This window comes from Pterocles gutturalis, unplaced genomic scaffold (genome assembly GCF_000699245.1).
Source record: "Pterocles gutturalis isolate BGI_N339 unplaced genomic scaffold, ASM69924v1 scaffold25132, whole genome shotgun sequence".
Taxonomy (NCBI): Eukaryota; Metazoa; Chordata; class Aves; order Pterocliformes; family Pteroclidae; genus Pterocles; species Pterocles gutturalis.
Window position 1 is genome coordinate 1 of NW_010110938.1, and position 16212 is coordinate 16212.

Here is a 16212-nt window from a genome sequence, read left to right on the forward strand (position 1 = left end):
CCAACCCAAGACATTCTATGATTCTATGAAAGAGAGCAGTAAAAGCACTAAGTTTGAACTGCCAAGGTTTCTGTATTGATTTGCAAGAAGCATAGCAAGGAAAACAAAGAAACTGGAAAATGCTGTACATACTCAAGCAAGGAATTTTGACATTACAGATTTAACCAAATAATGGTAAGTAAACAAAAATGTATTGGTACTACTTAAGTAAAATTTTTAAAATATAAACCAAATGAACAACAGTGTGCATTATGGGGCATGACTGATCTTCATACACAACAGTTTTAAATTAGTAAAATGTGTAAAAAAACCCCTCTTAATTCATTTAAAACAGCAAATAATTTTATTTGTTAAATATCAGAAGAATTTCCAAGTTCACCTACCTTTCTTTGTTACTTTTAGTAAAGAAATGTTCTTTGTGGTTTTATACATATGGTTACATTAACAAGCAAATTCTATGTAAGAATCCTAAATAGCATGGGTCATCAGCAGCATATTTTCCACCCACAGGTTAACTCCAGACTGCTGGCTCCAGCAGGAGTCACTTCCTCAGTATATAACACTTTTGCAAGAGTGAAGGCTATTTGACCGTCACACATACCCATCTCGTGAACCTTCCCTCTTAAACCTGGTTTAGTTTTGATTTGGGTGTTTTTTGTGTCAGCATGGACATTCTCTTTCCCCATATGTAGGACATACACAGACAACTTTAGATGGCTGACCATCTTTCATCACACCCATTAAATTCAACTGAGAGCTGAAAGGGATGCAATAACTTGTGATAGGACAAGGGGCAATGGGTTCAAGCTGGAACATAGGAGGTTCCACTTGAATATGAGGAAAAACTTCTTTACAGTGAGGGTGACAGAGCACTGGAACAGGCTGCTCAGAGAGGTTGTGGAGTCTCCTTCTCTGGAGACATTCAAAGCCCGCCTGGATGCGTTCCTGTGTGATCTGATCTAGGTGTCCTGCTCCAGCAGGGGGATTGGACTAGATGATCTTTCGAGGTCCCTTCCAATCTCTAACATCCTGTGATTCTGTGATTCTGTGAACTTGGGGGGAAAAAAAAATCATGCTTTATCAGAAAAGTGTGAGAAGTCATTTTACAAGTATATTTTAAGAAAATTGAAAATTTCCCTTTCTCTTCCATCAGATCCCCAGTCTCAGACTGTTTATTTAAATTATTTTGACAGATTTGTACACAGATGGCTTCCTGAAGTTCTTTGTAGCTATAACAAAGGCTAAAACAAAAACTTTAAAAGCTGAAAGCTGATATGCAAGCACAGACAAAGGACAGAGGAAACATAAGGCCTGACACTACCATTCCTATTCTAATGTTCATCCCAAAACTCTACTAAATATGAGAACAGAAAATAACCTCTACAATTTTTTTTTTTTTTTTAATTTCAAGACATATTGTTTAAAGGTTACTCTGTGAGGAAATAGGCATTTTCCTACAAACTCAAGCTGTCAGTGTTCCTCTTACTGGCACAATGCCTTCGGATTAATTTTATAATGGCCCAAATAACATCTTTGTAGAGTTTCTCTGAATTTTTCTGTTTGGACTGATGTACATTCGGAGAATAATATAAATACTGTTTTTCAAAGAAGCATCATAACCAAATATTGCCGTTCCAACATCAGCAGAGTTGAGTAGACTTTTCTTAGCCATTTTTCACAATCATTTGTGTTTCTTGGACAGTACACTTACACTTCGTCATTACTAATGTGCCTGCAGTAGCAACTTTTCCTTTTGGAAATAAGGAACTAATTAATAAGAATCTGCTTCCATTAAGATAATTCCTTTGAATAAATTACACTCTTGTCTCTTTAAGTCTTATATTTTAAAGAAATGTTTGAACTAATTTATACAAAATCATGAAGTATTTGTCTAAAACTCACAAGTAGCACTCACAGGTGCTGTGCAAATTTTCTCAGGAGAGTTCTACCACCCAAATTATATCACTGCCAGCCTACCTGTAAGATCTTCACTCTACAAGAAATTCTTAAGGCTCATGGAATTTAGAACTAATGCTGTCATACAGAAGTGATGACGGATACCATACCGATATTATGGCTGTCAGAGCTGTAACAGTTTATGTACTACAGTGTACAATTTATATCCTCTATTTAAAAAGTCTTACATCTGTCATGGACCAAATATCATTGACCTATATCATACTGATACAATCCCATTCTATGGGAAGTACTCTGAACCAACTACCATAACGTAACTGTCAACATACATAATCTAGGGTTACAGGAACTTGGATTCTGCTCCCTTTGCAATTAACTTTCTAACAGCAGGCAAACTAGTTAGACCCAAAAGCTCAAAACTGGCTATCACCTAAACATCTTGAAGAATTCAAGTCTTGGCCTTTTGTGACTCTTATCCCCCTAACAGCAGAACAGAAATGGTAAGACTTTCCAATTTAAACAGATTATGGTGAGAGTACCTGTATAAGAGATAATCATGTACTTACATACTATGACAATAACAGCCCTATCAATATGATAGACAAGTTTCTAAGATTTTATAAATATCATATAAAATAACCTTTAAGGTGCATTTACAGATGATGTCTGTGCAGAAAAATGGGTACTGCACTACATTGTCATAAAAATTTGTTTCTGATACTGTTAACAAGTTTTATTTCATCTATGAACCTCCACACTACAGAAGAGAACCATTACAGCTTCCAGAAAAGAACACAAAAAGAAAACAAACCCAGGTTCTCAGCTCATGGCTATTTGAAACACAGTTTGCAGTCCCAAGCACACAGGCTTGGAAAAGCCAGAATGCACATAATCCTTTTAAAGTCATACACTTATTACTGCTTTTGAATCAAGCACTGCATAAACCAAGCTGTGCTTCTTGGAAGGTCAAGTAAATTGTTGAATATTACTATCTTTGAATAAAAAAATCAGAATTTTGTTCAGACAGAAACAGTTACTGCACTTCCACAGTGCGGCTATAATCACTGCTTTATACATATTTCTTTCCATTCAGTGTCAGAGGAAAGGGTATTATTGGTAGGTTTGTTTCAGTGTGCCACTCTGCCTCAGTCTCACACAAAGAACTCTTTGTGGGGTCACAGATTAGCATTTGGGCAGGCAGCCAAGAGAGATGAAAGGAGGATGGCTACACTAAGGATGTACATAGCTTACACTCATCAAATACCCAGGGGGAAAAAAAAACCAAGAAAAAAAATCCATGTAGACTATAATTTCAGTAGCTGTCCTCTATCCCCTTAGTTTCTGAAAAAGTGCTTTTCGTGGAAGCTCTAGCCATGTGGACTATTATTCTGGCACTACAGGTTGCGGAGTCTTACACATAATAAGTATTATCTCAGTTCTGAGATAAAGTAAGATTTTAACATTCAGTTATAGCAATATTGTTCAAGGGAGAGGCAGGTATAGTCATCTTTTGACAGACGAGACATGTATACTCCCCACCATTAGGTAACAAAATTTTTATTATACTAGAGTGTATATGTTTAAAATTATATTAAAAGATAATTCAGAATAACCAGCATGCTTGAAAAATTGCAATCAAGCTGCCATTTAAAAATCATTGTGAAGTAATAGAAAATGCTTAAGTTATTAAAATCAATACCAAATGTTCTCACAATACTTTCATCCATATATCTGTATCTACATCCATCCATCTATATCAATTAATAGCAACCATACAGTGCTCAGTTTCAAACAGGAAACATTAACTGCAAAGGATGCTAAGGATATCTAGCACTTTGAAGGAATTTCCATTCTTTACATAGTCTGGATCTTAAATGATATGTAGAAGGATATATATTTGTGGTACAGTAGAGAGAAGATGTTAAAGCCGCATTGAAGATGGAGATAAATTAGAAACGGAAGATATTACTGTACAAGGATTAAGAATAAAAGTCTACTTAGTATTCCAGGAAACTTCTAATGGGAAAGAAAACCTTCCCCATTTATTTTGCCACAGGTCAGTGGTAAGAATTAACTGGAGATGACTTACAGCTTATACTCACCATTTTATCTCTGTTTGGAAACTGACATGAAATAAATGAATAGCTCAGTCTTCTGCGCACAACTGACCTGCACAACAACCACTATTCACAACCGGCACTTTCTGTTGGCAGTCTGAGCAGAAAATCTAAGGATTACATTGGCACGGAGTCTGAAATATGCTCTGAAACCAAATCATGGTCTCTTGAGAACATAGCTGAAGTACCTCATAGTAGAGAACAACTACAACTACCTGTGCTATTCCTAGCCTGTGAGTAGAAGCTTTCTGTTTTCAGCACTGTCAGATTTTCAGAATGCTTTATTTGGAAACAGTAAATTTAGGTCTTGATAAGTTAGTAAAACACATTTTCCAAATACAGTAAGCACTGTAAAGGCAAACCAGAATGCTATAATATGTGCTAGATGGAGGATTATTCACTTCTGAAAAGTGAATACAGACTTTTTTTTTAAGCAGTTAACAGAATTAAACAAAGAGAGTGAAAGTAGCAAACAGCAAAGTATTGCTGGAAATTATCCAAATATAAAAATTATATGTGAGTGTATATATAACGAAACTATTACTTTAAATACCTTCTTACCTTAGCATTTTCAATGCAAGGACAAACAGCCCAAGCTGCACTTGCTTGAACATCTGGATTAGGATTTTTCATCAACGACCATAACAAACGAACTCCATCTAAATGGTCAATTATCCTAGTGCAGAAACAGACCAAAAAAAAAAAAAGAGATAATTAATTACAGAGCAGGCAACACTAAATTTTAAATTAGATCATCTTGTTTGGAACACTGCTTAAATAAATATTTGTATGATTTTCATACATGATTTTCAACATATTGTTTTGCTTTATGTAAGTGCTTGTGTTTTATTGTCAGCTAATCACCATCAACATAGTCAGTAAACGTTGCTTTCTATAATAGATGGGTGTGAACAAATAATGTAAAGACGTGTTTTCTAATTACATTTCATTAATGCTGCTTATTTTTTCACAGCACTGTCATTCAAAATGCTTATAGAAGATAAAGTAAACTACGTTATAACCAGAACTCATATACATGTGAAAACAAGCATGTGACTTTTTAATGATCTGCATGGAAAGTGAAATCTGAATTCAAGCATACTGGCTTCTTTCATATAGTAACAAACACTTTCCAAAACAAATATTTATGCCCAAAACTATGTACTTAGCTTTTTATTCAGTCTATGCTTAATGACATATTTTAAAATACTATGTTTCTAATCTAGCATTAGAAATTAAAATGGTTGCACAACAGTGTAACCTTTGTTGGCCGTGAATAACATGTTACTTGTTTCCCATGTGTTCCACAACAACAAGACTAACACTGAGTGCTATGTTATAATTACTTAAACACACTGTAATCAAAGTATCTTGGTGACTAGCTGAAAAATGAATTATCATCAGAATCATCTCTACACCATCTGTGTTATGTTTACATATCAATCAGGCTTGGGGATCAAAACTTCACATTAAGGTCCAGTGAATACCTTAAACGGAAAGGAAGGTCAAACAAAACAAGCCTTTACAAACATGCCTTTTTTCAAAAAGAAATATTAAACCCAAAGTGGATGAGCTGAAGATAAATAAAAGTAAATATACCTTAATTTTCTAACCTTGAAATTCAATTGTATAAAATTAGTCTACACCTGCAACTGTAAATACAAGAGAAATTTAAATACAGATTGTGCTTAAAAACATCACATAAAACATTTCATTTGTGTTCACAGTATATCAGTTTGCCAGGAAATTCCTAAACTAATAATAAACTCAGCTTTGTATGTAATCCTACCATCCTTTGAAAGAGAAAAAACAATTAAGGACATGAATTCTGTTTAAAATAACTAAGGATTTTATTCATAATGCTTTTATGCAAACTGATTAACAACTATGTTTTTCAAAATAATACTTTTTTGCACAAAGCTATGGCTGAGACAATATAAGTTATTTAAGATCTGTTAATTTTAATTCAGCTTACTTTACATGCTCAGCACCAAATCAACTGCAAGAAAATTATCATTCAGAGGACAAATTCTGAAATCTTAATGCATCAAAGTAAAACAGCATGATCACAAACTGCGCAACTACATATATATGTTCAACATAGTAATGATGATTTAAGTAAAAGCTTCAAAACAAGCTTTTAAATCCCTCCAAACTACCAACACTTTTAAGTAATTTTAACATCACTTTCCTGTCATTTCAGAAAGCACAAGCAATTTTTTTCCATAAAGGAATTAATCAAAAAGGAACCCATGAATCTTTCTTCTAGTCAAGGAGAGTACTGACCATTTTACCAATGTGAGGTACTTCCTCCCAAGAGGGGATAAATATAAATGACCCAGCTCCAACCAGTATGTAAAATCAAGAGACAGAAGCAAACACTGATCTCAGCTTTTTCTATCACACTTACAAAAACAACCTCTAGTCTGATTTCTCTTCCCTTTCTATGTTTCTGAAAGCTTCCTTTTCAAATTAAAGTTTATTTTAATTTTCTTTGCCTTTTTCTTGTATTCTCTTCAGCTTTTCAAGGTAAACTAGCCTCATTCTGTGCTTCGTTTTCTAAAGTTTTGCCTTTTGCTGGAAGATCAGAAAGACCAGTTGTCTTACACCCAACAGAACAACTCAGAATATCTGAAAGTGTAGTCCTCCATCCATTCAGCATGGATAATAACAAACTGAAGAACAGTACGGACAAAACAAACAAATCTCCAAAGCACATTGTTCATCACTGATTACTGCTTTCTCTCAGTTACACTAGATTAACTCAAATGAAAAGAACTCTACATATAATAACAATGCTCTTAAATTCTCGTACTGGAAAAATTATTGTTGTGTAATTGCCACATAAGCACAAACCCTTCCATTTTCATTTTGCTGAGAACATGTATTTGCCAATTAAAGAAAGCATTGCTAAACAAGTGACTAATCCTTTCTCAGTTCAATTTTTAATCTTTCTATGGTTTCACTACACAATGTAGCAGATGAAGAAACTGGGTGTTAAATTTGCTCTAAAAGCAAAGGGAACACTAAAATAAATGGCCCCGAAAAATGCTTCCTCTATAAAAGTCCTTAGACATTAGTTTCCTTTCTATGTGAAATTTCCTTTTTAAAGTGGACAAAAATGCACATTTAGGTTTTTTTACAAATAAACAAAGAAAGAGATGGGAAAAAAGACCTGTAATCTTGAAAATTTCAGCTCTGATGGCATTACACTAAACAATATTCTGATCTGCTTTTATATATAGCTTTTGTATCTAATTTTCTTCCCAAAATTTATTAGAACATTATTAGCAGGATGCTGTAAGAATGCTACTTACCACAACAAATACAAGCAAACATACCTTAAAATTTAGTTTGGTTGGCATTTAATTCTGTATTCATCCATAACTAGTACATTCACTTAACTAGTTACAGTCACTTAAATTATATATTTTATAATAATTTGTTGACATTATGACGATAAAATCAAACTACAGTTAAACCTGTGTTAAACAACCACTCATGGGACTGTTAAAATAAAGTTCTTTTAATAAGAACACAGAACATTTCCTTTGAAAGTTGAAGGGAATCTCATAAAAGCTGAAATAATACAATATTCAATTGATACAAAAATACCAATATTTAATATTTTAAAGTTCAAATATTTAACTGCTTTATAGAATAGCTGAACTACATGTACGTAAAGTGTCCAACGTATAGAACACTATTAATAGTCAAAATCCTAGTGGCATGAAAGTCACCCAAAGTAGAAATGTAAATTTTATTATAGGTAAATGCCATCTGGTGCTTCACTGTAAGTACATAACAATGTATGAACAAGCATAGTTCAGAAGCAAGAGCCCAGATTCTAAACTACTGTTGCTCTATACCTTAACATAGCAGAGGCTTCTCACAATAGACCTGGACCAACCAGGTCTATTGTGGCCAGCAGCCACCTCTTCTGATTCAGAGCTCTGTGCCTTGTCATAGACTGTTCTTAGCTGATAACTGATACAATCTAGAACAAGGTGTAAATTATTCTGCTTCTCAAAATAATCAAAAGTAATTGCACTGGCAGTTAGAAATATCTGGAGTGAAGAGGCTCTCCTATCATGCACTCCTGTGCTGGCCAGACACGACTAGAACAGAGATGAAGGGTTATGCAGCTGACATCACTCCCACAAAAAAGCAACTACAAGGTGTATAAGCAAAACATCTTCCTGGTTTCCACACAGAACAGCTGACATATGGTGTATACAGAATATGTCTTCTGGGCAAATAATTCTAATGTAATTAAACCCATTCAGAGATTACTGGAGTGCCTAGGACAGCCTCCGGGAAATCTCAGGTTACAGTGAATTGGTATTTGCTATTTGATCGGTGCAGATAATTTAACAAGATAATTTTTTTTGAATTACTTTTGTTGGTAGTTTACAGTCAACAGTTGCTTAATAAAGACTTTATGCATTATTTCATTTAAGAGCCTTGATATCATGATATCATTGAACATCATGAGGTGCCTGTGCAAGACGTGGGTTACAATTCTAGAAATTTACTTTTTTTTAATTTACCTGAAACTAGCAAAGCTGTTAATCTGAAATAGTACTTCTCTTTCAAATTCAAACTTAATATTAAACATTTCCAGTAGAAACTTCAACATGAATTGCTTAAACACACATGCATACACACAGCCTAGACATCTGTTTGTCATATCTATCATCTTTTTCTGTTGTAGTGTTATTTGCCAGAACTTTTAAGAAGTCTAGTTTAATTGCCTGCCAGTTTAGACCACAAATACAAATGTAAATAAACAAAGTTATACTGACTCTGTATTGTGCTCACTGGTAAGATTACAGTGTTTAATTCTGGCAGAATGTAATTCTGTCTTTTTTGAAACCACAATTTAGCATGTTTCTTAAAACTTTCACTAGTTACTGTGGACTGCTTTGATAAACAGTATTATATACCAATGACTCAAACTCCATCAGTTTGGCTAAAATAATTGTACATTTTATTTTATAAGATTCTAAACCCTCAGTTTTGAATGCTAGAGATGAAGTCTATAGGTTTTCAAATGAAAAGGGCAAATGAAAATCTAGTGGCAGTTAAAGAATACACACTAGTTCTCTGTTTTTAGTAAGAGAAACAGAATAATTTGTAAAAAGGTCCTCAAAAAGACAAATGTACTTAAAAGATGTGCAGCAGATTCTCTGTCAGTGGCTGTACAGCAGTCTGAGTATGGAGAACTGCTTCATGCTGTCCATATAACAGTAAGGAAGTTCAGTCACATAGCTAAGCCTTTTTAAGAAAAGATGGCTTATTTTTTGTTGTGAGAGAAGCTGGCTGCTGTTCTTTATTTTACATAGCTCAATAGAGTCAATAAGAATCACTTAATTGCTTGAAGTTGCCCTAAAGTAAAGGCTTGGTGCAGAAAAGTAACACTATTGCACCTTCCACTCAGTAGTTGTAGAAGCTGAAGTGTCAACTCACTAACCCAACAGGGATAAGATATATAAAAGATGTATAAAAACTGTAGATTCATCTATGCCCATCCACTAGTCTTCCCTCTTTGTCAGCTCAGGCTTCCTCCATGCAACACATGATAAACATACAATATTCCCCTCAGAAGTTAACTGCACTGTTTAATAGAACACTCTCAGGTTTTTATTTCTTATATTAATTTCATCCTCTTCATTACATAGCCTTGAATCATTCACAGAAACTACATGAGCTGCCCTCTCGGTCTGCATGGTTTCCACATCCCTGCTACTGGAAGTATAACCACATTCAGAATAGAAGACTGCTCAACTGAATACGTAGAACCTAACCTACACTTTGTTAAACACACACACGCAGCTAATGAAATATAAGGATATATCTGAAAATTCTCAATCCTTACGAGGGCTTGATACTCCCTTTAAATTTTCCTGCTTTATTCCGGGTTTCTAGTACATATCAAAATCAATGACAGCAGAATACAGAAAAATCATCATAGATTTCTGTAGCGCCAAATTAAAACAGTACCTCTTTAAACAGTGCTTGTCTGTACCAGATGACAAAGAAAACAAGCCTTAAGACCTGCCAGCCAAATTTGCCAGGTGAGAAGCTATTAGCAGAGAACAACTGATCTCCTAGAACCTGTCAAGCCATACTGAGGAATATGTGATTATGAAATAAGCAATGCAATAGGGATCCAGCCAGATGAACCGGGAAGACCAGAAGCAGCTAAGTATCAAACTGCAATAGGAAGTTCTCATCACCTGTAGATACTTAAAGGCTACAAGTGGCTTTGCTTTGCTTCTTTCTAGAAGACAATCTTGGTACATGTATTGGGTTTGCATGGCAAGGTTTCGGTAGGAGGGGGGCTACAGGTGTGGCTTCTGTGAGAAGCTGCTAGAAGCTTCCCCTGTGTCCGATAGAGCCAATGCCAGCCGGCTCCAAGATGGACCTGCCGCTGGCCAAGGCCGAGCCAATCAGTGATGGTGGTAGTGCCTTTGGGATAATGTATTTAAGAAGCGTGGGAGAAACCTGCGCAACTGCATTGAAGAGAGGAGTGAGAATACATGAGAGAAACAACCCTGCAGACAGCAAGGCCAGTGCAGAAGGAGGGGGAGGAGGTGATACAGGTGCTGGAGCAAAGATTCCCCTGAGCCTGTGGTGCAGCCCATGGAGAGGCAGCTGTGCCCCTGCAGCCATGGAGGGTAACGGGGGAGCAGAGATACACCTGCAGCCCACTGAGGGGCCTATGCTGGAGTGTGTGGATGAGCCCGGAGGAGGCTGTGACCCCATGGGAAGCCCGCACTGGAGCAGGCTGCTGGCAGAACCTGTGGTGCTGTGGACAGAGGAGCCCAGGCTAGAGCAGGTTTGCTGGCAGGACTTGTGACCCCGTGGGGGACCCACGCTGGAGCAGTCTGTGAAGAACTGTAGCCCATTGGAAGGACTCATGTTGGAGAAGTTCATTGAGGACTGCCTCTCATAGGAGGGACCCCACGCTGGAGCGGGGGAAGAGTGTAAGGAGTCCTCCCCCTGAAGAGGAAGGAGCAGGAAAGACAACATGTGATGAAGTGACCTCAGCCCCATTCCCCATCCCCCTGTGCCGCTGGGAAGGGAGAAGGCAGAGAAAATCTGGAGTGAAGTTGAGCCCAGGAAGAAGAGAGCGGTGGGGGGAAGGTGTTTTAGAATTTTATTTTATTTCTCATGACACTACTCACATTTGATTGGTAATAAATTAAACTAATTTCCCCAAGTCGAGTCTGGTTTTGCCCGTGACAGTAATTGGTGAATGATCTCTCCCTGTCCTTATCTTAACCTATAAGCCTTTCACTATATTTTCTCTCCCCTGTCCAGCTGAGGAGGTAGAGTGATGGAGGAACTTGGTGGGCACCCAGCATCCAGCCAGGGTCAACCCACAACAGCATATCTCCACATCCTTGTTAAGATGTGTCCTTTTGGTTAAGAATTTCAGAAAATGTTTACAGAAAGAGAACGAAATCCACAGTAGTTTTTAACAAGACTACTTCACTGTTTTAGTCCCAAATTCTGTAAATGGAACAAAGTGATGCTACACACTCTGTATCCTTCATGTCTTTGGTGACCTACTCTTCCCAAAAAGGAGGAGAGCAGTTTGGATAAGGACCTACAATTTCAATTCCTGCTCTAATGTTCTGAGAGGAGGAGAAGGGATAGGGATGGATGTTGCTTTTTTCTGGAGGGGGTGGGAATCTAATATCTTCACCCTGTGAAAGGCACAGTACTCAACCAAACAAATAATTTAAACATGTGAATAGTTGCACTGGTGTCAGTGTTTTAACTAAACATTGGTTTTAAATATTTTGCTGGATTGGTATCAAGCTTATGGCCACCTGGACAAATCACACCTTGGGAAAAGATAGCAGCATTATCTCTTCTAGTACTACAAGTTTAAATAGCACCATACATCAGGTACATGTCACAGTCTTGCTAATAATAATAATAATTTCTGTGTAACATTTTTTTGAGTAGTAAAAAGTATGTTCTACACTTCTAAGATCTTGCTTACTTGTTAATGTTTTAAAATATTTTTTAAAACATTTTAAAGTTGAGAACCTTCAATAGATAATTTTTTCATATGAACCAATTTTGATGTTTGATCCCTTTGTCCACTCTTTGCAAACTCCATAAAATTTTGTCCCCAAACAATCTGTACTCTCTCCTTAAAAATAAGATGGACTTTGTTCATCAGAATTTTAGCAGCAACTTGTGTTATTTTTAGTGCTTATACTGACCACATTCCAGTATGAAGCTATCCATACGGGACACTACAAGTGATAGTTCTGAATAGTGGAGTATGTCCGAGGGTTCATAAATATCAATTTATATTTATTGGCAGTTAAATTTCTCAGTTGATTTACAATGTTAATTCTGTTAACTTAATACACTACTCTAAAGCTGATTTTTAGTGACATATGTCGTGAACGTGATTCCATTTATGTATACTTCTATGTTACATGTTTACAGTTGTGTACCATCTAGCCTTTTGCCACTGGGTGACAGCCAAAGCATGAAAACAAAAGCCCTATTCAGGAAAAGAATTCCCTGCACTGCTATATGAATATCAAGTGAATTATGCAAATCAGAACAGGAGGAGCTTAATAAAACTCTCTTTCTGACCTTCTTTATGTATAAGGAGGGAAATATGCCGAGAATCTTGAGGTAAATATCCCTGTAAGGGAACAGGAAGCACAGTAAATGCCGACCTCAACATTTAACTGGAACACTTAATCATAAAACTCAAGGATCTTTATAAGCTGTATAAATCTACATCACAAAACCAAAGAGAGCAGCAACTCTCTCAGTAAAAAGACAGTCTTTTTCTTTGATTTTGCAAAGGAATGATGGGACAAAGAGTCAAAAAAAGGTCCGAGTTCATAAAAGGAATGATGGAGAGGGACAAAACAGCAAAATACAAATAATACTCTACTTCAAAAACTTTCAATTTTTTTTTTCATGACAGTAAATGTGCACATTTCCTTTTGGAACTACTTTCTCTAGTTTAAGCTATTATTTATGATTTGAGAACAGATGTACAAGGAGAAGGCAAAACAGGTACCTATCACACAGAACTTTAAAATGGTGGTCTGTAACTTTGAATTTTAACAAAAATCAATTTACTAAAGGTTTATCTGATATTCCTGCAAATGTAAAAGGTTTACATTAATGTCCTTAATGACATTATATATGTATAAATACATATCACATTTTACAGTAGGATGTAACTAACCCACACAGCCCTGTGGGAAGAAAAAGGAAAACATCCTTTTAAGTCAGACCAGAATTAAATATATTTGTGCCAAGACTACTTAATTTTTTTTTAATATTTAAAATGTTATAAATATGAAGAGCTTACATCATAGTTTCAGGTTCTGTTGCACAAGCTCCCACTGCTTTGGTGACATTCACAAGTAGTGCCTGATTGGTTCCAGTAAGTAACTTCACCAGAGGTGGTATTCCACCACATCTACGGATAATACTTCGATTTACTGGCTCTTGGCAACATTCTGCTAGTGCTCCGACAATATTTACAAGAACTTCCTCAGGCTGGTCAGTGAGCAGTTCTACCAAGGCTTCTACAGCTTTATATTCCTGAAATCTAAAATATAGAAATAAAATCAAAGCTCTTATTTTCAGTATGTTACTGTTACAACTTTAATTTTATAAGTAAATGATGATTATAATTGAAGTATAATGTTTAATTTTAGTATGTAAAATATCTTGTTGAAGAAATCACAATACAGATAAACCACTTCAATCAGTTCTTGAAGTGTGACATACAGCATAACTCTTACTCTACCTTTTAAAATACATTTCTCTAATTTAGCTATCTAGGAATCTGCAGAGTAGTTTGAGGGTTTTTTTAAAATTTGACATGTGGATGCAACATCTATAAATAGCTAAAACCACTGTGGCATCCTAACTTCCAGTACTTTTTTCCTGACATGTTAGCAATAGCTAGAATAGTAGTATATCAGAACCTCTTCCACCTCTCTGTACCAAAGAATTACCCTTACTTTTCACTAAATGTTAGCCTTCAGAGGGTTTGCCCTGACAAGTTCTGTACTTAGGTCAGATCTAATAAGTGCATTCTCCTAATGTCAGACCAATAGTTCTAGTACATTTCTGCTATACTATGTCAGATTCTATTTTAAAATCAAGTAATAAATTGACAAAAATTTGAGTTGACTGCTATATTAATGCTTCCCTCATTCATCATAGTACTTGTGGTACTGAAAATCAAAAATATGTTTTTAAAAATCCTGGAGGTCTCATCCTACAAACAGATGCATGCTAAACCTCTGAAGTTAGAATCTTAGAAGATTCTTAACAGTTAACAAATACTGTATCTTTCTTTCATACATTTTCTGTGATACACCTTGACAATTCCACTTGGTATATTAAGCTAGGTCTAACCTGTATATTATCTAATAATTATGCTTTGATGTATAACTTTGTGTAAACATACATAGTTCTTCCACTAAAGAGATAATTTCTCTGAGGGTAGAGAGTTCTCATTTCTGCTTCCCCCATGTCCTCTAGCTTCTGGAAATGTCTACTTGAGCTACAAATACTCCGTGATTTCCAGGAATCAATTGTACATGTGGCTTTTCTTTCACACACACAAAAAAATAGTATTTTTGAGATTTTGATGGCAGAACTAGAACTGTTTCAATGGAAGTTAATCTTTCCAAGCTGGTTTATCAGCATAACAATTAAAGTAATTGAGATACGAGAAACTTTCATTTTTTATCACTCTAACCCTTCCCTAAGGAGGAATCTTCTCTTTGTTCACTATAATTTGGAAGTATCCCTATAATTTTTTTTTTTTTTAGATAAAACATCAAAAGCATGAAAAAAGAGCAACAAAGCAAGCAAATAATTTTTTTTATAAAAGCTGATTTTCTCTGGCTACTTTATCTGTGTTGCATATCAACTGCTTCACAGATGGGAACGATCGGAGCTGGCTCAGCGATGGGCAGTCTACATTGACAGAGCTGTTGGCTCAGGCCATCTTGTGTCCAGAAGCAGTATGGCTGCTTGCACGCGAGCTGGAATCTGAGCGAGGCAGACCCAGGCACCTGTATCAGCTCATTGCTGAGTCAGCACAACATCTCAGCAACGTACTTCAGGTATAGCAAACACTGTGGCACAGTCTGAAGATAATTAAGTGGCCCTGGAGGACCCAGCAGGGTTTCTTAGTTCTTGCTCAATGCCAGACTCACGCTCATCCCTCCAGATCTACTTACGTGTTTTCATGTTATCCTCCCTCCCTGTTCTGTAGCATCCTCCCATCTTGAGTTTGGATAGGCTTTACTGCTTCAGACTCAGCAATGCATAATACATGATTTCAGCTCAAGCCTGGAGCTGTGCCTGGCTAGTAACCTTTGTCGAGCACCAAACACTTGCCAAAGGTATGTGAGTAGACCAGAAAAAAATCTGTTTGCATTTGGACAGAATTATTGGCTACAGCTATACTAATAAATAAAACAGGCCATGGCTCATTCTCTAGCCCTGAGGACAAGATGCACAACATAGCATCCATACGGCTAAAATCTCTTACCCTCACAATTCAGGGTGGCCTCACCCATCCTGCCTAATGGAAACAAGCTGTTGCCTGCAATGTTCCCAAGCAGTGTCTGGGCATTGTCTGGGAGAGAGCTTGCTGGCACAAGCCAAACTCTGTAAGGGACTGTGCTAGCAGTTGAACAGTACAGATAATCACAACATAGTGCCTGAACCCTGAAAAGCTCAGCCCTGTTTAGTTTACTAGTATAGAGAGAGCCATTCAGTCCACCTCATTACTGATCGATCCAGAACCAGGATGCCTCTGTGCAGATATCCAAAGCCCACAGAAAGAAGGATACAGCCTTCTGAAAAGCCAGGTTACTGTACAACCAAGAATGCAAAAACTAGTAGGGCAGCAGTAGAGTATGTAAAGACCATGGCTCTGTATAACAGTTTGGGAACTCATTTAGGCCAGTAAAAAGCCAGATTGGAAACCGTTATTACTGGAATTTTCTGATTTTTATCCAGCAGTTATCTATCATATTTGCTTGTCCAGCAAAGTACATTTAAATTAGGTCTACAGGAAGAGGTTACCTCTTACTGATACTCCTTCCAGCCTATGAATCTCACATTCCTCTGTACAGAGCAGCATAATTTCAGC

The 16212-nt window shown here is 36.5% G+C and overlaps 1 protein-coding gene across 1 annotated transcript in view; it reads right to left on the reverse strand.

Moving 5' to 3' along the window:
* Window positions 1–4595: 4595 nt before the first annotated feature.
* ARMC4 (armadillo repeat containing 4) overlaps window positions 4596–16212 on the reverse strand; it is a gene marked incomplete at its 3' end in the record, with an annotated part of 15589 nt that continues 3972 nt past the window's right edge. Inside the window, exons 6-7 of the mRNA XM_010073592.1 lie at window positions 13399–13641; window positions 4596–4710 (exon numbers count right to left, since the gene is read on the reverse strand). Of these exons, the coding sequence (XP_010071894.1) occupies window positions 4596–4710; window positions 13399–13641 (358 nt within the window). The remainder of the gene's footprint in view (window positions 4711–13398; window positions 13642–16212) is intronic.